General features: G+C 48.8%; 1 protein-coding gene across 2 annotated transcripts in view; it reads right to left on the reverse strand.

Moving 5' to 3' along the window:
• LOC147105870 (uncharacterized) overlaps positions 1 to 23,248 on the reverse strand; it is a 129,407-nt gene that overhangs the window by 41,356 nt on the left and 64,803 nt on the right. For both annotated transcript variants that reach the window (XM_086010693.1, XM_086010692.1), the window contains exons 10-14: positions 10,434 to 10,534; positions 10,235 to 10,344; positions 7,491 to 7,563; positions 7,335 to 7,397; positions 5,127 to 6,164 (exon numbers count right to left, since the gene is read on the reverse strand). In XM_086010693.1, the coding sequence (XP_085866819.1) occupies positions 5,127 to 6,164; positions 7,335 to 7,397; positions 7,491 to 7,563; positions 10,235 to 10,344; positions 10,434 to 10,534 (1,385 nt within the window). The remainder of the gene's footprint in view (positions 1 to 5,126; positions 6,165 to 7,334; positions 7,398 to 7,490; positions 7,564 to 10,234; positions 10,345 to 10,433; positions 10,535 to 23,248) is intronic.

A 23,248-nucleotide genomic window follows, 5' to 3' on the forward strand; every position in this document is an offset into this window, starting at 1 on the left:
GGAACAGCTTTGGGGAGTCAGGGGGTGAGACACTCGCCGCAGAATACCTAGCCTCTGACCTGCTCTTGTTGCCACAGTACATTTTAAATAATGTAACACCCTTATTTAAAAAGGGTAGTAGGCAGAAGGCTGGAAACTATAGACCTGTTAGCCTAACATCTGTGGTTGGTAAAATGTTAGAGTCCATTATCACAGAAATCACAGAAACCCCACAGTGCAGGAGACAGTAACGGGACATTTGGATAAACATAATTTAATAGGACAAACTCAGCATGGTTTCATGAAGGGGAAGTCATGTTTGACAAATTTGCTTGAGTTTTTTGAGGATGTAACATACAGGGTGGATAAAGGGGAACCAGTGGACGTAGTGTATTTAGACTTCCAAAAGGCATTTGACAAGGTGCCACACAAAAGATTATTGCTCAAGATAAAAAATCACGGGATTGGGGGTAATATTCTGGCGTGGGTGGAGGATTGGCTCTCTAACAGAAAGCAGAGAGTTGGGATAAATGGTTCGTTCTCAGATTGGCAACCAGTAACTAGTGGTGTTCCGCAGGGGTCAGTGCTGGGTCCCCAACTCTTTACAATCTATATTAACGATTTGGAGGAGGGGACCGAGTGTAACATATCAAAGTTTGCAGATGCTACAAAGATGGGACGGAAAGTAGTGAGTGAGGAAGACATAAAAAACCTGCAAAGGGACATAGACAGGCTAAGTAAGTGGGCAGAGATTTGGCAGATGGAATACAATACTGGAAAGTGTGAGGTTATGCACTTTGGCAGGAAAAATCATAGAGCAAGTTATTATCTTAATGGCAAGAAACTGGAAAGTATTGTAGTACAAAGGGATCTGGGGGTCCTGGTGCACGAAACTCAAAAAGTTAGTATGCAGGTGCAGCAAGTGATCAAGAAGGCCAATGGAATGTTGGCTTTTATTGCTAGGGGGATAGAATATAAAAACAGGGAGGTATTGCTGCAGTTGTACAAGGTATTGGTGAGACCGCACCTGGAATACTGCATACAGTTTTGGTGTCCATACTTAAGAAAAGACATACTTGCTCTCGAGTCAGTACAAAGAAGGTTCACTCGGTTAATCCCGGGGATGAGGGGGTGGTCATATGAGGAGAGGTTGAGTAGATTGGGACTCTACTCATTGGAGTTCAGAAGAATGAGAGGCGATCTTATTGAAACATATAAGATTGTGAAGGGGCTTGATCGGGTGGATGCAGTGAGGATGTTCCCAATGAAGGGTGAAACTAGAACTAGGGGGCATAATCTTAGAATAAGGGGCTGCTCTTTCAAAACTGAGATGAGGAGAAACTTCTTCACTCAGAGGGTGGTAGGTTTGTGGAATTTGCTGCCCCAGAAAGCTGTGGAAGCTACATCATTAAATAAATTTAAAACAGAAATAGATAGTTTCCTAGAAGTAAAGGGAATTAAGGGTTACGGGCAGGAAATTGGACATGAGTCTAGGTTCGGAATGGTCATGGCCCTGTGGGTAGTGGAGTGGGCCCAGGGGCCGTGTAGCCTGGTTCTGCTCCTACTGTGTTCTTAATCTGTGTTAGATTTCAGGAGATGGTTTTATTCCTGGTCCTGGCTGGGGTGGAGATTGCCTTTACAGAAGATAAGTACTGTAGAAAATATAGGGACAGAGTGATCTCCTGGAAGAATTTCGATCGCCTAGATGGGTCGGAGAGGAATTTCCCAGATTTTTTTCTCCCAAATTGGCCATTGGGTCTTTATCTGGTTTTTCACCTCTCCCGGGAGATCACATGGGTTCGGGTGGATGCAGAGTGATAGAAGATTTGAGGTTAGGATCAGATCAGCCATGATCTTATTGAATGGTGGAGCAGGCTCGAGGGGCCGATTGGCCTACTCCTGCTCCTATTTCTTATGTTCTTATGTTCTTAGTATTTACGTGGCTGGTCCAGTTAAGTTTCTGGTCAATGATGACCCCCAGGATGTTGATGGTGGTGGATTCGGCAATGGTAATACCGCTGAATGTCAAGAGGCGGTGGTTAGACGCTCGCTTGTTGGAGATGGTCATTGCCTGGCACTTGTGTGGCGCGAATGTTACCTGCCACTTATCAGCCCAAGCCTGAATGTCATCCAGGTCTTGCTGCATGCGGGCATGGACTGCTTCATTATCTGAGGAGTTGTGAATGGCGCTGAACACTGTGCAGTCATCAGCGAACATCCTCATTTCTGACCTTACGTTGGAGGGAAGGTCATTGATGAAGCAGCTGAAGATAGTTGGGCCTAGGACACTGCCCAGAGGAACTCCTGCAGTGATGATTGACCTTCAATCACCACAACCATCTTCCTTTGTGCTAAGTATGACTCCAGCCAGTGGAGAGTTTTCCCCCCCAGATTCCCATTGACTTCAGTTTTACTAGGGCTCCTTGATGCCACACTCGGTCAAATGCTGATTGATGTCAAGGGCAGTCGCTCTCACCTCACCTCTGGAATTCAGTTCCTTTGTCCATGTTTGGACCAAGGCTGTAATGAGGTCGGGAGCCGAGTGGTCCTGGCGGAACCCAAACTGGGCATCAGTAAGCAGGTTATTGGTGAGTAAGTGCTGCTTGATAGCACTGTCAACGACACTTTGCGGATGATTGAGAGTAGACTGATGGGCCGGTAATTGGCCGAATTGGATTTGTCCTGTTTTTTGTGGACAGGACATACCTGGGCAGTTTTCCACATTGTCGGATAGTTAGTTATGAATGACCTGAAATAACATACTAACACTGCCATTCAGGAATTCATGGGTTCAGTTTCAAGGGCCAAAGTTATGTACACAATTCGACCTCTCCTCAGCCCCCGAAGGTTTTCGCAAGGTGCCCATCCGTGGTCACAATATCGCTCAGGATGCAGCGTCTCCAGCTATAGGACTCGGGAAACCCGGCAGCTGAAGGGAGGTGGGAGCTGCCAGATCCAGCAGCCGAGTCCTTTTCCAGCGCTGCTTGTGGGCCAGGAGGAGCAGGAGTGCTCCCCCCCCCTCCGCCACCCCCACCCTTCAAGAAAAGCATTCTCATCCTTCTTATTGCTGCCATGAAGATTATTGTAGGGTACGTAAGCATAGTGGTTATGTTACCGGACTAGTAATCCAGAGGCCAGAACTAATGATCCGGAGACGCGAGTTCAAATCCCACCACAGCAGCGATGGGATTTAAATTCAGTTAATTACATAAATCTGGAATAAAAAGCTAGTATCGGTAATGGTGACCATGAAACTACCAGATTGTCGTAAAAACCCATCTGGTTCACTAATGTCCTTTAGGGAAGGAAATCTGCCGTCCTTACCCGGTCTGGCCTATATGTGACTCCAGACCCTCAGCTTAACTGCCCTCTGCAAGCCACACAGTTGTACCAAACCGCTCTACAAAGTCACCCACACGGACTGCAGCGGTTCAAGGCGGCGGCTCGCCACCACCTTCTCGAGGGCAATTAGGGACGGGCAATAAATGCCGACCTTGCCGGCGACGCCCACATCCCAGGAACGAATAATAAAAAACAATTATTCTAAGCACAGAGTAAGGATTGACAGCACAATAAGCAAACAAACACTCTCAGTCATCCCTCTACAAGTGGAAGATCCATCCAACGATGGTTCAGGACCTCCACCGAGGGTGTAGGACATTGCTATTTTACATTTTGGGGGTGATCTTTTTGCTGGCTAATTCTGCAGGCCCTAGAGAACCTACCTAGCATGGGGGGGAAACGATGTCGGAGTCTGAGGCAAAAGTAGTGCTGTGTCCCATGCTGCGAGGACACCTGCACGCTGGCACGTTCGGTGACAGGAAGTCAGCCGGGACCTGACGCTCCACTGCCTTGCAGTTGTGCTGCAATGCTGACCTCTGGGAATGGTACCATGGGAGGGCAGAAGCCAGCCATCTCATGCAGAATCACCTTGACTTCAGCAGCCAGTAAGCTGGGGTGGGTTGCCAGGTTGCATCATCATTTGCCTGCAAACTCCTGCCTGCACCTTGAGTGTCCTGCCCCTTTATTTCTGCCAGTCTCTTTTTCAACCCCTTTCTCCCTGGCAAAGGGGTTTTGATGCTTTCAAAATTGTTGTTCCCCTCTTGAGAAACCCTCATCCATGCCTTTGTTACCTCTGGACTTGACTATTCCAAGGCACTCCTGGCTGGCCTCCTACTTTCTACCCTACGTAAACTTGAGATCATCCAAAACTCTTGCCTGTGTCCTAACTCGCACCCAGTCCCGTTCACCCATCTACCCCTGTGCTCGCTGACCTACCTTGGCTCCCGGTTAAGCAACGCCTCGATTTCAAAATTCTCATCCTTGTTTTCAAATCCCTCCATGGCCTCGCCCCTCCCTATCTCTGTAATCTCCTTCAGCCCCACAACCCCCCCCGAGATATCTGCGTTCCTCTAATTCTGCCCTCTTGTGGATCCCTGATTCTAAATTGCTCAACCTTTGGCGGCCATGCCTTCTTTCTGTTGCCTGGGCCCCAAGCTCTGGAATTCCCTGCCTAAACCTCTCCGCCCCTCTTTCCTCCTTTAAGATGCTCCTTAAAACCTACCTCTTTGACCAAGTTTTTGGTCACCTGCCCTAATTTCTCCTTATGTGGCAATTTTTTGTATTATAACACTCCTGTGAAGCGCCTTGGGACGTTTTACTACGTTAAAGGCGCTATATAAATACAAGCGGCTGTTGAAGAGACATTCTCTCCAATTGTCCCCAGCTCTTTAAACCTAAATACAAACTGAAAAGCAAAAGGCAGGTGACATTAACAGAATATCACATTTTATATTTTGAGTTAGGAGGTCATCCCCTCACAATTTCCCCCTCCCCTTATATTGTGAATTTTGTGCTGATTAAGTGAAGGGATATTACTGCTGGGGAATGGGCACAGATGTATTGAATAAAAAATTGATTATTTTTGCAAATACATCCATAACTGTGCCTTGTTTTAAAGGAAACAATTACTTTTCTTCCTAAGTAAATACCTACATTCCTGAAGCACTGCTCCAATTTAACTTTGTTAGTACAAGAGGTGGCTTACTAAAATTGCAACCAGATTAAGACGCCAGCCCAGGGTATACCGGTCGGTGCACCTCACAGCAGTGGCGGGCAGGAGAGAACCAATCTGAAATTCCACTTACCGGTTTCACCGCGCCGTTTGACCAGCTTTTCTGTCGCCGTCTTCCCTGTGGCCCTGCAGCGGCCGGCTGCTTTTCTTGCGGTTGCGGCGCGTTTCGAATACGCCTGAAAAGGCACTCCTGCAGCCTTCGTTTTCTTTTTGTTCACTTCCGGCGGGGCAGGCTCTGCCGCGGCGCTACCGTCGCCCGACTGCGGCGGATTCCTTTTATTACCGCGAGCAGATCGTGACCTCGTGGAATACCTCGGACGTGTTGAAGCGGCGCTGGCTGCAACATTGCAGGTGGCGCAATTGGGGCTTTTGATCGTTCCCGGCGCTTCCGTGCCCGCTTTGCTCGTCGCGCTGGCGGGCAAAGGGCTACCTTTTTTCCTTTTCATTGCGCCAACGGCCTTGCAGCCAATCGGTTTGCTGACTGGGTCGGCACTCCCGACATTCTTGCACGGCTCCTGGTTTGTCTGGCTCCGTGTGGTGGCCCTTTCCCTCATTCCGGAGCGAGGCGATGCCGCAGGAGAGCTCCCGTCCGCCGGACTCGCTCCTTGAACCTTTTGGGGTGTCGAAATTCTTTCCCCCCGTGGGAACACGGACTTGGGGGGATTCGGTTCCGTATCACGAGAATGACCCAAGATCTTCTGCTCGGCACCAAAGTTTTGGCACAACTGGAAACAGTTCCCCTGAAGTCTCAAAACTGTTGATACGGGCAGTATGTAGCTGGCAGGGTCGGTAAAGTAAGGGGAAAGTTGGGAGAGGGTCGTCCTCTGGCAGTCTCCGGGGATTGGTGGCTCTGCTTCGTTCGGTGGTGCACAGGCGGTAAGTGCCGGGCTACTGTCTGTATCGACACACGTTTGATCGGAGCTCGGGGACAGCTCTGGAGTCATTCTGAAGTATTCAACAAGGTGATCCTCAACCAATTTGTTACGCGGAATCGCCCGAGCGTCAGCGGATTGCAGGCCTTTTGTCACGGCGTAGCCAATCCCGGGAAGAAGCGGAGTTATCCTATCCAAGAAAAGTGAACTAGGTCGTGCGCTGGTCGCCCCATTTATCTCTGCGTTGACGAAGAAAAACAACATTGTGCAGAAGTACAGAAAACAAATTGCTAACATCTCAATTTTTAATATGTTCTGCACCTTTTTTGGGGGGACCTATTAATATAACAGCCGTTCAAAGAGCTCACAAACTGAAAAAAAAATTCCAATTATCTAACTGCTTATGTTTAGAAATGTACACTTTCCCCCCGCTCCTCCCCAAATGCTACCAGGCTATATACTGTTCCCTACAAGTGGGCCAGCCAGAACACGGTGATATTCGGTCCACTCCACAAGCTCTCCTGGTGGCTCAGTTGGTGAAGGCAGCAAAACAGATGAGCCACATGTCATGTTACGGCTCTGTGCTGATTGCAGCCACGCTGGTCGGATGATCTCTACAATCGGTCCCGCCACCCTTGACCAAGGAGGAGGGGTGGGCGGGAAACAAAAACAAAAAATCAGTCAGGGGTCCCTGCTCCAGATCGCTATCTAATGACCTACTACTGGAAAGTGCGGGGTATGAATGAGGGCAGCATAGAAACATAGAAGATAGGAGCAGGAGTAGGCCATTCAGCCCCTCGAGCCTGCTCCGCCGTTCAATGCGATCATGGCTGATCATCCAAATTCAGTACCCTGTCCCTGCTTTCTCCCCATATCCCTTGATCCCCTTAGCCTTAAGAAATATATCCAACTCCTTGGAGTTAGAGGGCAGCATCGGGCACTACAGTTGATCGACCTACTGATACTCACTGCCTACGCTGACAGGCGAAAAAACCGTCACTTGCACGAGGCGTAGGTGATGACTGGTACCTGCTAAACTGCACCGAAACTAGGAGCTGACGTTTTACGGAGAGCAGCGGCAGAGAGGAAAAGGGCAAAAAAGTGTCTTCTTCATAGCTTCGGTCACTATCGTTCCACCGTCAGCTGAATCTTGTCAGTTTAACCAAACATTTGCCGACCTATAATCCCTTTTTGGGTGGGTAGTAAATGTACGAACCTCGACTGTGCAATGATCCACTTAAAATGATCAAATAAGAGTTTTTTCAACAAACATTAAAAAATCGACTAGTTTTACAAACCATCTTTAACGTCACGATTAAAAGGGCTTAAAAATATCGGAGGTTGTTGACGGTCCTCAAGAGAGAAAAGGTTTACCTATCATGAGCAAAGAAAAAAAAAAGAGTTGGTACCTTTAAGGTGGGCAATTCTAGATGCTTTGAAAATGAACACCGCTTGTACTGTCTTGCTGCTTTCTGCACGAGATGAAACAAAATGGCCATTATTATGGCAGGTTTCCTCAATTCAATTATTCAAACATTCAGCTCGTTCCTTATTTACATACTTACCACGAGCAGAACCGGAAACAGAATCGCTGAACAATATGAGCAGCCCCTGATCGTTTAAGCATTTTACAACTGCCTGGAAGAAACCACACACACACGGAATTTTAGTGGGAAGGTAAATAAATATATGAATGTAGAAAAGGGGGCTGAAAGTTATTTGAGATAAACAACTTGTTGAGACGGCACCTTTGACATGGAAAAAAAATATCCCCGGGCACTTTAAGAGAGGAAGAACCAGACAGACACCGAAACTTTAACAATAGATTATTTGGAGTGCTGTAGGCAATTCAGATTTGTAATATGATCGTGCACCATTTCTCTCCACGTATTCATCTGAGAAAAGCAGTATTTTCTTTTGTTTGTTTTTCCAATATAGTAAGCCGTTTCGAAATGGGAATACAATGAATGTAAAAGTCTGCAGTGTTTGTCTTTAAAAGCCTCCGATCAGATTGCTTAGGACCAGAAGTTGTGGTTCAGCTGGAGTCTGCAGTTCTACCAATAACACATGGTTCCTGATGCGCTTTGAGAAAAGGCAAACAGCGGACTTTAGCGATTTTATATCTTGATAAAATAGGAGATGATTACCTGTGGGCGGGGGGGGGGGCAATGTCAATGTAAACTGATTAGCCTCACCTCGTGTCCCACGGCATTTTGTCCACAGTTAGAATCATGGGTGGGGCGAGAATAGTAACTCCAAAAAAAAGGCGGGTTGGGGTCGGGCGGGAGGTTGAAGTGATAGAAATGTGAATCCCAACCCCAACCCACCCACTTCTGCTTTTAACGGAGACAGGTTGGGGGGGGGGGGGGGGGGGGGCGGGGGGGGAAATAGGGCGGGCAGCCAACCCGCTCCCAGGAGGTGGGTTTGCACTTGTAATATTATGAGGCTGGAAGGCTCGGATTTAATCTGGGAGTCCCGGCAGCTGCAGCGAGGCGAGGACAGCCTTGGGGAGCAATCCCTGTGGGCCAGGAGGAGGAGTGCTTCCCCCCCCCCCCCCAACCGAGCTCTCCCACCATCAATCACAGGCCCCCCTCCCCCCCGGGATCGGACTTCCCCGCCCCCCCGGGATCGGAATCCCCCACCCGGCTTGGGGCTCGCACCTACCTGGGGCTGCGGCCTACTGTCCAGCGCTCCCCGCCCGACTGGAAGCCAGCCTGTCAATCAGGCAGACTTCCGGGCAGGCAACCTGCCCGTGGTGTCACACGTGCCACCCCCAACCCCTCCTGCCCCTGCCCCTCACCCCACCTTGAAGCAGGTCTAAACGTCAAAATTCCAGCCATAGAAACTTAAAGCACAGAAGGAGGCCATTCGTGCTCGTCCAACTTTTTGTCCGTGACCCTGTGAGTTCCTCATCCTCCAGGACCCGTCCAACTCCATTTTAAAATTATTGAAGGAATTAGCTTCCACCACCTTTTCAGGTCGGGCGTTCCCGATCCCCACAACTCTGAGTGAAAATAATTTCTCCTCGTCTCCCCTCCAGATCTAGATTTAAATCTATGACCTCTGGTTCTTGACCTTTCTTTATCTACTCCATCATCTTGAAAACCTCTATCAGGTTACACGTTAACCTTCTCTGTTCCAAGGAGAACAGTCCCAACTTTTCCAACCTCTGCTCATAACCGCAGTCCCTCATCCCGCTGAAGAGCTCCTCCACAGAAGGCCGCACTCATTTCCTGGAAACAGGTGTACGACATCGACATCCGGCAGGGCCTTACGCAGCACACCCACCAGCTGCTATCGAGTGTCCCACGTACGGGGCGACCGCCTGCTTTTTCTTTCTGAATCAGTTGCTCCGGCAAAATTCAGTATGGACAAGAACAGGGGGGGGGGGGGGAAGGGCCCTGCTCATTCTACAAGCAGTCTAACGGTCATTGCTGCTAACCTTTGCGAGATTCTTTCAATTGTTGCATCATAAGGAAACAAATGACCAGCTAATCCGTCTTTTGTCGGTGCTGGTTGAGAGGCAAAGGTCAGCAGGGCACCGAGAGAATGTGGAACTCGCAGCCACGTGGAGTGCTTGAAGCAAAGGGCATTGACTCATTTAAGGAGTGGCTTGATGCATACATGAGGGAGAAGGGAATAGAGTGATAAGGGGGCTGGGGGTGGGGGGAGAAGCGAGGTAATTAAGAGTTGGAGGAGGCTCGTGTGGAGTATGAACACTGGCACTTTTGGATGAGACATTAAACCGAGACCCCGTCTGCTCTCTCATGGCCCTATTTCGGAGAAGAGCAGGGGAGTTATCCCCGGTGTCCTGGGGCCAATATTTATTCCTCAATCAACATAACAAAAGCAGATGATCTGTTCATTATCATATTGCTGTTTGTGGGAGCTTGCTGTGCGCAAACTGGCTGCCGCGTTTCCTACATTACAACTGTGACTACTCTTCAAAAAGTACTTCATTGACTGCTAAGCGCTTTGGGACGTCCGGTGGTCGCGAAAAGCGCTGTAGAAATGCAAGTCCGTCTGTCTGTCTGTCTTTTAGACCAGTTGGGCCGAATTACCTCTTTCTGTGCTGTACGTGGCACGGGATCTTTTGCGCCCATCTGTGATGGCAGACTTCAGCTAAACATCCGGTTTGAAATACAGCAGCTCCAACAGTGCGGTAACTCCCTCGATACTGCAGTGCCACCTGAGGCTCTTAGCTTTCCCACCCAAGAGGCGAGAGCGCTCGCGCTTATCCAAGGCTGAGGACTACTACAGTACCAAGTGCCTTCAGTTCCCAACAAGTACGAGCTTGCTCAGTTCTTACCAAGTTCTTTTCCCTCATTTCATCGACTAAAGGACCCAGCTGAGGGGCTTCGTCTCCTTCCACGTACTCCACCAGCTCATACCAACTGCAGTATAAACCTCCCAAACAGACTGAAACAAAGTGGAGACGATGGATCAGTTTCGCAGCCAAACCTTTTTTTTTTGCAGCTTAACATGTGGAGCAAATCCAATTTAAATACCTTCTTGAAGGTTGAAATTTTCTCTTTCAAACACTGCCTGCGGCAATCTGCTTTTCAGCTCCCCAATGTCCATAACATATTCAATTTGAAGCTTAGCTGGTCTGAAAACAAAGTGATTAAATGTTAATATTTAACAGAAATAATGCACAAACAACATTATTATATCTTCTTCTTAGGCAGTCCCTCGGAACCGAGGATGACTCGCTTCCACACTAAAAATGAGTTCTCAGGTGACGGATGATTCCAATGCGGGACCTACAGTCTCTGTCACAGGTGGGGCAGATGGTGGTTGAAGGGGCGGGTGGGTGGGGTGCTTGAGTTGGCGTGCGCTCCTTGCACTGCCTGCGCTTGGCTCCCGAAGAGACTCGAGTTGTTCGGCACCTTCCCGGATGCTTCTCCTCCACTTTGTGCGGTCTTGGGCCAGGGATTACCAGGTGTTGTGTATGTACCTTTAAGAGAATAACTGGTCTCAGACTGCAGTACCGGCAGTGACCACCCCTGTATAAAAGGCGCCAACAGCTCTCTGTAGTTTCAGTTTCCACGTTGTCTCCATTCAGTAAAGACTTGTTATGATCAACTCCTGCTGTCCGTGTCTCAATTATATACGGACATAATATTGGCGACGAGCAGATACGAACTTACCTACAGTCTGCACCACCTCCTGGGATCCATTCCTGAAGCGAAGTGAGCAGAGGTCGAGGCCTGAAGGAAGAAAGAAGCAGTAGAAATGGGCGTCGACCGTGGGCATCCGCCCGAGTCAGCGGAGTTGAAGATTGCAGGAGAGGCTGTCGAAAGCGGGGCTTGGTTCCTGTCGACGCTGCTTCAGCTAATCGGGCTGGTGGCAGGTAGTACACTGATCCTTCCTGGGCTGCGGCGGTCTAGAACTCGAGCGGGTGGCTTGCAACGGGGCCGAGCAGCGTTGTCGGGAAGAGAGGAGAGAGAGCGCGAGTGGAGCACACAGGGCGCGGCCGGTGCTACGAAGCCGGGCTGCGTACAGACCCGAGAAGAGGGAGGCAAGAGTCCCATAGGGTTGTTCCACGACGGGAAAATAATAAAATAACAAAGGATATATATATATAAAACGCGCAGGAAGCCGCGAGGAGCTGCAGGTTGCAACAGAAACCACGGGAAGCAGCGCTAGCAACAGCGGGGAAGAAGGCAAAGTGCAGGAGGCGCCATCTTAATCCAGCGCCATTTTGTTAAATCGGGGAAGAAGGCAAAGCGCGTGAGGCGCCATTTTAGATTTCCAAGATGCCAAAGACTGGCTGTATCACTGCCTTTGATAATGCAAGAGAGGACTGGACCACGTATGTGGAAAGAGTCGAGGTATATTGCGAGGCAAACGAAATAGCCGATGAGAAAAAGGCATCGGTACTGCTAAACTTAATGGGCGCAAGAACGTACGGCCTATTGCGGGACCTGATTGCTCCAGCCAAACCTAAGGCGAAGAGTTTTAACGAAATTGTTGCTATCCTACAGGAACACCTAAACCCTGCACCGCTGCTGATAGCAGAAAGATTTAAATTCCACAGGAGAACTCAGCATAAAGATGAGAGCAATGCTGAGTACCTTACGGAACTACGCAAGCTATCAAAGCACTGCCAGTTCGGAGCAGGACTGGCCGATACCCTACGGGACAAATTTGTCTGTGGACTCCTGAGTGAAGGAACCCAGAAGAGGTTACTCTCAGAGAAAGAGCTGACGCTAGATAAGGCTTTCAGCGTGGCAGTATCGTACGAAGCAGCAGCCAGGGGAGCTGCGGAAATACAACAAAAGCCACGGGAATACGGCACCCACGAACTGACACGGGGATTTGCAAAATGTTATCGCTGCGGCAGAACTAACCATGACCAGAAGGACTGCTGGTCCAAGGACAAAATATGCAGGCAATACGGAAAGATGGGACACATTGCATGAGTTTGCAGGTCTGGGAAGAAGACCAACGACAACAAAAAGGCTACTAAGGAACCGTACAGGAAAGTACAAAAGATGACAGACAGTAGTTCCGAAGACCAGATGAGCGATAGTGAATCCGGGAACAAGAGACTGAGCGGTCTCAAACTTCACAACGTAATCGCAAAAGAGGATCACCAAACCATTTGGGTCACCCTCACGATAGCAGGGTCCCAAGTCAAAATGGAATTGGATACAGGATCAGCTCTAACCGTCATGAATCGACGAGACTATGAGCGGCTATTCTCACACATACCCTTGAGAGAGACATCCATTATCTTGAGGACGTATATGGGGCAAAAAGTATACCCCAGAGGAAAAATAAGGGTGCCTGTCGAATACAACGGCAAGAAAATACGGAAATTGTATCTCTACATTCTGCAAGATGGTGGACCACCATTATTGGGACGTGAATGGATCAGAAAGATAAGTTTAGACTGGCACTCCATTCAGGCACTGACGGTGGCTGGTAAAAAGGATGACGACGTCACTCCTGGACGATTGTCAACAATCTTAGCGGACGCCAAAGAGGTATTTCAACAAGAACTGGGCACTCTTAAAGGCGTAACCGCCTCGATAAAAATAGAGGAGAATGCAATTCCCAAGTTTTTCAAAGCAAGACCAGTACCATATGCAATTCGCCCAGCCGTCGAGGCAGAGCTGAAGAATCTGGAGAATGCAGGCGTGTTATCTAAGGTAGACTGGAGCGAGTGGGCGAGACCCATTGTTCCTGTCATGAAGAAAACGTTAAACAATAAGTCTGAGGAGCCAAGGAAGGTTCGCATCTGTGGGGACTTCAAGGTGACGGTGAACCCAGTCCTTCACACAGTACAATATCCTCTTCTAAGGATAGAAGATATCTTCGCCTCACTATCTGGAGGGAAGCGTTTTACAAAAATTGACCTAGCACAAGCATATTTGCAGATGGAGGTTGAAGAATCCTCTAGGAAGTATCTCACGATAAACACTCACAAAGGTCTTTACCAGTATAATCGACTGGTATTCGGAGTAGCATCAGCTCCGGCGATATGGCAAAGAGCAATGGAACAAGTCCTGCAAGGGATTCCGGGGACTCAGTGTTACTTAGACGACAGGTGAGGCCCGATCAGAGCATTGGACCTGTGAGGGGGCAGTGACCGGCAGAGCTTAAAAGCGGCGGCAGTTTCAAATCGGCGGCAGTTGCGAGGTGAGGCATACCAAATCAACAGCAGAGGAGAGAGGTAAAAAGTAATCCAAGTGTGACGTCACCAGGGAGCAGGTAAGTGATTGGTTGGTGAGTATTTCTCTTTTTTAAACTTTAACTCTGTAGTTTATAGTTACTAGGGTCTTTTCTGGTGTAGCAGGGACTGTAGGTAGACTATACAAGCGCCTTAGAGATATCTTTAATTGGTGATAGTGAATTAATTTAAATTAATTAAAGGGTAAGTCATGCCAGGAGAGCCCAGCCCCGTGTTATGCTCCTCTTGCTCTATGTGGGAATTCAGGGACACTGTCGGTGCCCCTGATGACCACGTGTGCCGGAAATGCATCCAGCTGCAGCTACTAGCAGACCGCATTGAGGCGCTGGAGCTGCGGGTGGATGGGTTGTGGAGCATTCACGATGCTGAGAGGGACGTGGATAACACGTTTAGTGAGTTGGTCACACCGCAGGTAAGGGCTGCACAGGAAGAAAGGAAATGGGTGACCACCAGGCGGAGCAATAGAAGCAGGCAGGTAGTGCAGGAGACCCCTGTGACCATTCCCCTCTCAAACAGGTATACCGATTTGGATACTGTTGAGGGGGATGACTCACCAGGGGAAGGCAGCAGCAGCCAACTTCCTAGCACTGGGGGTGCTCCTGCTGCCCAGGAAGGGAGGAAAAAGAGTGGGAGAGCAATAGTGGTAGGGGATTCTATAGTAAGGGGAACAGATAGGCGTTTCTGTGGCCGTAGACGTGAATCCAGGATGGTTTGTTGCCTCCCTGGTGCCAGGGTCAAGGATGTCACTGAGCGGCTGCAGGGCATTCTGGAGGGGGAGGGTGAACAGCCAGAGGTCGTGGTCCACATAGGTACCAACAACATAGGTAAAAAGAGGGATGAGGTCCTGCAGCAAGAATTTAGGGAGCTAGGTCGAAGATTAAAGAGCAGGACCTCAAAGGTTGTAATCTCTGGATTACTCCCGGTGCCACGTGCTAGTGAGTATAGGAATAGGAAGATAGAACAGGTGAATGTGTGGCTAAAGGGATGGTGCAGGAGGGAGGGCTTTAGTTTCCTGGATCACTGGGTCTGCTTCTGGGAAAGGTGGGACTTGTACAAGTCGGACGGTTTACACCTGAACCAGAGGGGGACCAATATCCTTGCGGGGAGGTTTGCTAGCACTGCTGGGGGGGGTTTAAACTAACTTGGCAGGGGGATGGGATACAGAGTGGAGCTATAGTAGGGGGTGATTTACATCCAAATACGGAGGGAAAAACAAGTCAGCTGGGAAGGCAGAGCAAATATGTGAAGGCAAAAGGGAATATGGCAAGGCTGGAAGGCATTTATTTTAATGCAAGGAGTCTTGCAAATAAGGTGGATGAACTGAAGTTGTTGTTGAACACATGGGAGTATGATATTGTTGCTATCACGGAGACATGGTTGAGGGAGGGTCAGGACTGGCAGCTCAATATTCCGGGGTATAGAATCTTCAGGCGAGACAGAGGGGGGTGTAAAAGGGGAGGGGGTGTTGCAATATTAATTAAGGAGTCAATTACTGCTGTAAGGAGGGATGATATATTAGCGGGTTCCTCTAATGAGGCCATATGGGTAGAACTTAAAAACAAAAAGGGGGCAAGCACTTTGCTGGGAGTGTACTATAGGCCCCCAAACAGTCAGGGGGAGATAGAGGAACAGATATGTAGGCAAATCTCAGATAAGTGCGAAAATAATAGGGTAATAATAGTGGGGGATTTCAACTTCCCCAATATTAATTGGGATAGTCAGAGTGTGAAAGGCTTAGAGGGTGCAGAATTCTTAAAGTGCATCCAGGAGAGCTTTTTGAGCCAACATGTAGAAAGTCCTACAAGAGAGGGGGCGGTACTGGACCTAATTCTAGGGAATGTAGCCGGGCAAGTGGTGGAAGTGTCAGTAGGAGAGCATTTTGGCGACAGTGACCATAACTCGGTGAGATTTAAGGTGGTCATGGAAAAAGACAAAGACGGCCGGAAATAAGGGTTCTAAATTGGGGGAAGGCCGATTTTAATATGATAAGGCAGGATCTGGCCAAAGTGGACTGGGAGCAGCTACTTATAGGAAAATCCACATCAAAACAGTGGGAGACTTTCAGAAGGGAAATAGAGAGAGTACAACGCCAACATGTTCCTGTAAAGGTCAAGGGTGGGACCAGCAAGCAAAGGGAACCTTGGGTGACAAGGGATATACAAAAATGCATTAGGAAAAAAAGGGGGGCTTTTGGCAGTTACAAAAGACTAAAGACAGAGGAAGCCCTAGAGGAGTATAAAAAGTGCAGGGGCATACTTAAAAAAGAAATTAGGAGGGCGAGGAGGGGCCATGAAATAACACTGGCGAGCAAAATAAAGGAAAATCCTAAGATGTTTTATAAGTATATTAAGGGCAAGAGGATAACCAGGGAAAGGGTAGGGCCCATTAGGGACCAAAGTGGCAATCTGTGTATAGAGCCAGATGATGTAGGCGGGGTTTTAAATGAATTTTTTGCATCTGTGTTCACTATGGAGAAAGACGATGTAGACATAGAAATCGGGCAAGGGGACTGTGACATACTTGAACATATTAGCATCGAGAGGGAGGAGGTACTAGCGGTTTTAGCAGGCCAAAAAGTGGATAAATCCCCAGGCCCGGACGAGATGTATCCCAGGCTGCTGTATGAGGCAAAGGAGGAGATTGCAGGGGCTCTGACACAAATTTTCAGAACCTCTCTGGCCACAGGGGATGTACCAGAGGACTGGAGAACAGCTAACGTAGTACCATTATACAAGAAGGGTAGCAGGGATAAACCAGGGAATTACAGGCCAGTGAGCCTAACATCTGTGGTAGGGAAATTATTGGATAAAATTCTGAGGGACAAAATTAGTCTCCACTTGGAGAGGCAAGGATTAATCGGGGATAGTCAGCATGGCTTTGTCAAGGGTAAATCATGTCTGACAAATCTGATTGAATTTTGAGAGGGGGTGACTAGGTGTGTGGATGAGGGAAATGCTGTGGATGTGGTTTACATGGACTTCAGCAAAGCTTTTGACAAAGTCCCGCATAGAAGACTGGTCAAGAAGGTAAGAGCCCAGGGGATCCAGGGTGCCTTGGATCCTAAACTGGCTGAGTGGCAGGAGGCAGAGGGTGATGGTCGAAGGTTGCTTTTGTGACTGGAAGCCTGTGTCCAGTGGGGTACCTCAGGGATCGGTGCTGGGTCCCTTGCTGTTTGTGATCTACATTAATGATTTGGATGAGAATGTAAAAGGTATGATCAGTAAGTTCGCGGATGACACGAAAATTGGTGGGGTGGTAAATTGCGAGGAGGAAAGCCTCAGGCTACAGGACGATATAAACGGGTTGGTCAGATGGGCGGAAAAGTGGCAAATGGAATTTAACCCTGAAAAGTGCGAGGTGATGCATTTTGGATGGACAAATAAGGCAAGGGAATACACAATGAGTGGTAGGACCCTAGGAAGTACAGAGGGTCAGAGGGACCTTGGTGTACATGTACATAGATCCCTGAAGGCAGCGGAACAGGTAGATAAGGTGGTTAAAAAGGCATATGGGATACTTGCCTTCATTAGCCGAGGCATAGAATATAAGAGCAGGGAGGTTATGATGGAGCTGTACAAAACGCTGGTGAGGCCACAGCTGGAGTACTGTGTGCAGTTCTGGTCGCCTCACTATAGGAAGGATGTGATTGCTTTGGAGAGGGTGCAGAGAAGATTCACCAGGATGTTACCTGGGATGGAGCGCCTCAGCTATGAAGAAAGACTAAACAGGCTGGGGTTGTTTTCCTTGGAGCAAAGAAGGCTGAGGGGGGACCTGATTGAGGTGTACAAAATGATGAGGGGCATAGATAGGGTAGAGAAAGAGGAACTTTTCCCCTTAGTAGGGGGGTCAATAACAAGGGGGGCATCGATTCAGGGTAAGGGGCAGGAGATTTAGAGGGGATTTGAGGAGGAACTTTTTCACCCAGAGGGTGGTTGGAATCTGGAACTCACTGCCTGAAAGGGTGGTAGAGGCAGGAACCCTCACAACATTCAAGAAGCATTTGGATGAGCACTTGAAATGCCACTGCATACAAGGCTATGGACCAAATGCTGGAAAATGGGATTAGACTGGACAGGGATTGATGGACGGTGCAGACACGATGGGCCGAAGGGCCTCTTTCTGTGCTGTATAACTCTATGACTCTATGACATCCTAGTGACAGGTGAAGATGACAGTGAACACCTTAACAACCTAGAACAGGTGCTCACTAGACTACGTGAACATGGGCTACGAGCCAACCGCCCCAAGTGCGAGTTTTTTAAGAAACAGATATCGTATTGTGGCCACGTGATTGATGAAGAGGGGTTACATAAGTCCCCTGACAAAATTGAAGCGGTTGTTAAGGCCCCACAATTCTGCACCCACTGAACGCCCTACTACGAACGGGAGTAGCATGGCAATGGAGCAATGACTGTAAGCGGGCCTTTCAGAAGAGTAAGGACCTAATCACTTCAAGAGAAGTTTTGGCTCACTACAACCCATCACTACCGATAAGACTGGCGTGTGATGCGTCTCCCTGCGGCATTGGGGCGGTACTGTCGCATAAATTCCTTGATGGGTTAGAGAGGCCGATAGCTTTTGCGTCATATTCGTTAACTTCGGCCGAGCGTAACTACACCCAGATTGACCGAGAGGCCCTCAGCCTAGTGTGGTGGGTGAAGAAGTTCAATCACTACCTGCACGGTCAAAAATTTACTCTACTAACTGATCATCAACCTCTTGTCTCCATTTTCAACCCTAAGAAGGGCGTCCCGATAATGACAGCACAACGGCTACAGAGGTGGTCCCTTTTCCTAGGGGCACACCAATATGACATCGAGTACAAAGGAACTAAACAGCATGGGAATGCTGATGGATTGTCGTGCCTACCGTTGCCGACGGTGGAAGAAGAACTTGCAGTGGATCCAATGGAAATATTCCACTCGACCATAGTCGAATGTCTCCCTGTGACGAATGCAAGCATAGAAAAGGAAACACGGAATGACCCGACACTATCCCGGGTCTATGATTTAACGGTGAAGGGATGACCAGCACATGGCGAACCACTGCTGCCAGCATTCTCGCCGAGAAGAGAACAGCTGTCAGTGTGCAGAGGAACCTTGATGTGTGGATCCAGAGTAGTAATTCCACCTAAGTTGACGGATAGAGTGCTCAATGAGCTTCATGAGGGTCATCTGGGTGGGGTAAAAATGAAAAACTTAGCCAGAGCGTTTGTGTGGTGGCCGGGAATCGATAGAGAAATCGAAGAGATGACCAAGAGCTGTGCAGGATGCCAGAAGGTCCAAAACGCCCCACCACAAGCTCCTCTACATCCATGGGAGTGGCCCTCATCTCCATGGCAAAGGGTGCACATTGATTTTGCTGGTCCCTTTATGGACTCGATGTTTTTAATTGCGGTGGATGCCCATTCAAAGTGGCCAGAGGTAATAAAAATGTCCTCAACCACCACAGAAAAAACCATCACAGTCTTACGAACCATATTCGCCAGAAATGGGCTGCCTGAACAGATTTGCTCTGACAATGGACCACAGTTTGTGTCTGAAGAGTTCCGGAGGTTCTTAAAGAACAATGGTGTTAAGCATTACACATCCGCCCCATATCATCCAGCCACTAATGGATTGGCTGAGAGGTTTGTTCAAACATTCAAGAAGGCTATCAAGGCAATGTGTAATGAAGATATACCCCTACAACACAAGGTGGACAACTTCTTGTTTGCCTACCGGAATGCGACACATGCGGTTACCAACCAAACTCCTGCCATGATGTTCTTCAATCGAAGACTACGATGCCGCTTGGATCTGGTTAAGCCGAACATCAGAAGAGATGTGGAGAACAGACAGTTTCAGAATATGAATGAAAGACCGACCAGGAGTTTCAAGATAGGTCAACCAGTGTTGGCCCGGGACTACCGCACAGAGAAATGGCAGCCAGGAACGATTTGTACACGGCAAGGACCTCTCATGTATACCGTGGACGTTGGAGAGAACATTGTGAGACACCATGCTGACCAGATTCTAGAGTCACTGGAAAATGTCAACTCCACACCACGATCTGATACACCTGGCGATGAAACCGACGTACCAATTGCATCTACTGCAGAATCGGTGATATTGGAAGATGAACCAAACAACGACATTGATCCCGACTCAACCTTGCCAAAAGAACCTGATACCCCAAAGAGGCGTTATCCAGACAGAATCAGGAAGCCTCCTCAAAGACTGAACTTATACTTGCTTAAACTCAACCAATGTATCTAGCAACCGTAATTGTGATTGTAATTAGTTATCATTTAGTTGTTAAATGAATGTTATGTACTGTTTATCTAAAAGGGGAGGAATTGTTGTGTATGTACCTTTAAGAGAATAACTGGTCTCAGACTGCAGTACCGGCAGTGACCACCCCTGTATAAAAGGCGCTAGTAAGCCTCTGTAGTTTCAGTTTCCCGATTGACTCCATTCAGTAAAGACTTGTTATGATCAACTCCTGCTGTCCGTGTCTCAATTATATACGGACATAATACCAGGTGTCGGGGGGGATGTTGCACTTTTTCCAAAGAGGCTTTGAGGGTGTCCTTGAAGTGTTTCCTCTGCCCACCTGGGGTTCTCTTGCCGTGTCGGAGCTCCGAGTAGAGCGCTCGTCTTGGGAGTCACGTATCGGGCATGCAGACAACGTGACCCGTCCATCGGAGCTGCTCGAGCGTGGTCAGAGCTTCGATGCTGGGGATGTTGGCCTGAGTGAGAACACGGACGTTGGTGCGCCTATCCAATGGATTTGCAGGATTTTGCGGAAGCAGCATTGGTGGTACCTCTCCAGTGCTTTGAGGTGCCTGCTGTACATGGTCCATGTCTCTGAAGCATATAGGAGGGCGGGTATCACTGCTGCTCTGTAGACCATAAGCTTAGTGCTGGGTTTGAGGTACTGGATAGATATATATATATAAAAAAAAGAAATACAACAGTGCAATCCGTATTAATGTTTTTGTTTGGCAATCTATTCACAAGCCACACAGCCCTGTGTGACTTTCAACTGCACTGCAACACTCAGCCTTGTAATATTTTGTATTTGGGCTGGAGGCCCACAGACCGCAGACTGGGATTGGGTGGGGGAGGGAGGGTTTGGGGTAGCTGACAGTGATTCTGATCAGTCACCTCAACGCGAGGTCCAGGCTGAAGGAACTGGATTGAGGTCTCGGCAGTGGGATTGACGGCAGCCGCTGGCCCCAACAAAAAAAACAGACTGGGCTCACCCTTGCAGCCAATCTGCTCCTCAAAATTGTCCGGAGAGATCGAGGGCAGTCCCTGCCGAGTGCCAAGGAAAAGGAATTTTCGGTCAAAGTGTTAAAACGAGTTATTTGCTCTGCTGTTCGCCATCTCCGTCGTATTTAAAAAGGTGCCAGTAATGCAATCCATGGCACCGATGGAGCTGGTGTGGATCGGGCGCCACCTCTCTGCCATGTGGAGCCATTAAAGTCTGCTCGGTAGCACGGCCAGATTACGAGCGATGCCACACATACACAAACTTACAATACATTTTCACAGCCTTTCAGGGAAAGGACGCTTACAAATCAGGGAGCGAATCAAAAGGCGCATATAAAAGCAATCCCCAAACACACCAATGTGCCAAAGATTTCCACACCTACTAATTATCTCTTCGTCATGTGTCCGATTACTATTTCTGATCACCGTGCCTGCGACATGTGCTGAAAACTCTTTTCACACGTGAACCTAACTTCTTACTCCCACGGGGTGCCAGCTCAGCGTCCGGAGGCTGCGAGGTTGGCAGGTGGGACTATACCCAATGGGGTCCTCGCGGACTGAGGCGGCATTTGCCCCAGAGATACTGATGCCCTTGCAGCACCTGTCAGCTGCTATACACATAAATGAAACCGCTGCCACCGTGTGGAGATTGAAAATGCGAACGAATTGTGAAATGATAACGGGGGGGAGGGGTCAGGGTCAGCATATGGTCCTTTGTCTGGAAGACCACATGGGCAGGAAGGGGAGGCACCGGATGAAGAGGAAGTCCCGCCCCCACACACATCACAGGAACATGATGAACGTGTCATGCAGAAGGAACTCCAATCAGGGAAGGCTGGGAGTGAAACTGACCTATCAGAGGGAGGCAGATGGAGGTATACGAGGGGGCCCATGCCGGAGCGCACTATAAAGGAAAGACACAGAAGCGCGAAGATTCAAAAAAAGGGACAACGAAAGCTGTTTGACTGGACAGTCGACGTTTGCAGCCTACCACTTTTTCCGGACTGATCACCCGTGGAGGAGTATGAAAGTCGGACATAGAACATAGGCATTGCTGAGGAGTATTTTTTTATAAAATAACAACAGAAAATGCTGGAAATACTCAGCAGGCCAGGAAGCATCCGTGGAGAGAGAAACAGAGTTAACGTTTCAGGTCTGGGACCCTTCATCAGAACTGGAAAAGAGCAGAACTTCTTCAAGGTAGGAGATGACCAACATTCCTAGAAGAGAGGTGGCAGTGAACCAAACACTGTGGGCATATAAATTGCCGGGGATACTTTTATGTACGGTAAACTGTGGGCATATAAATTGCGAGGGTGCTTCCATGTACACTTGAATTTTTAAACTGTAGTGTGAATAAAGACCAATTTTATTGATCACAAACTTATCTGTCATTGTTACGCTCATTTGTAATTCTCGAGGTCCGAACAGTAGTAAGAGAAAGTCTTACACATCTTGCGTGTTCAATGCCTACAAGGCCCAGTCCAGAGGCTCCATGCCCTGTGCTGGCACTGAAGGGGATACAGGCACACAGTCAGTCTCTGCCATGGAGCAACAGCAAAGCTTCTCTCACTCTTTCCAGCCTACTTGTGCTGGGCACGGGTTCAATTTGGTTAATGATCTAAGCGGGAACAGACCCAAACAGTACCAATTGAGCCGTGAAAGCCCAGAGCTTGGGTGTTCTCGAGGGACTCACTGGAAGCAGGCGCGGCTACCACCCTGGAAGCAATGATCACCCTTAGAACCACCTCCTGATCTACTGAAGAGGTTTCCTGGCCTGCCACATTCACCGGGGTGCAGACGCACGGTCGCCAAGAGTGCTGTGCAGTCTCCCCAAGTGGTGCCGCACCAAGCTCATGCTGAAGCGCCACTAAAATGTCTTTTAAGGCATCGTTCAACGGGTCCGAACCGAGTGTCAGCTCGGTACAGGACCCGGCTGATTGCATGCCCTCCCCAGCCGGCAACCTGCCGCAGGGCGCCCGATCCAAAAGGGAAAAAGCAGAGGCGGCGAAATTCCACCTGGGAACTTCCCACTTCAGCAGCTTCTTGGAAAGGCCGAGGGAAGGGGGGAAAGCGCATTACGGAAAGGAAGTCACCCTCAAAGGGCAAATGAATAGACTCTTCTGGAGATGCCCATTGCAGGATAAGAAGCGGTACATTATCACAGAGTGTTCTCTGGCCGGTATTTACAGCATGGCACTGGCACTGGCAGGGCCCCCCGCCACCACCGAGATCAAGCTTGCCCGTCCCTCATCGGCAATGGGGGATTGTGCTTAGCGCGAGGCGATTACACCTGGATAATCAATCCAATGTCGCTGCTGACAGAATTTTTCAACAAAAAGAAAACCCGATTTTGCTCCATATCCTT

The sequence above is a fragment of the Somniosus microcephalus genome, chromosome 17 (genome assembly GCF_052327205.1).
Source record: "Somniosus microcephalus isolate GS21.2 chromosome 17, FLI_Smic_1.0, whole genome shotgun sequence".
Taxonomy (NCBI): domain Eukaryota; kingdom Metazoa; phylum Chordata; class Chondrichthyes; order Squaliformes; family Somniosidae; genus Somniosus; species Somniosus microcephalus.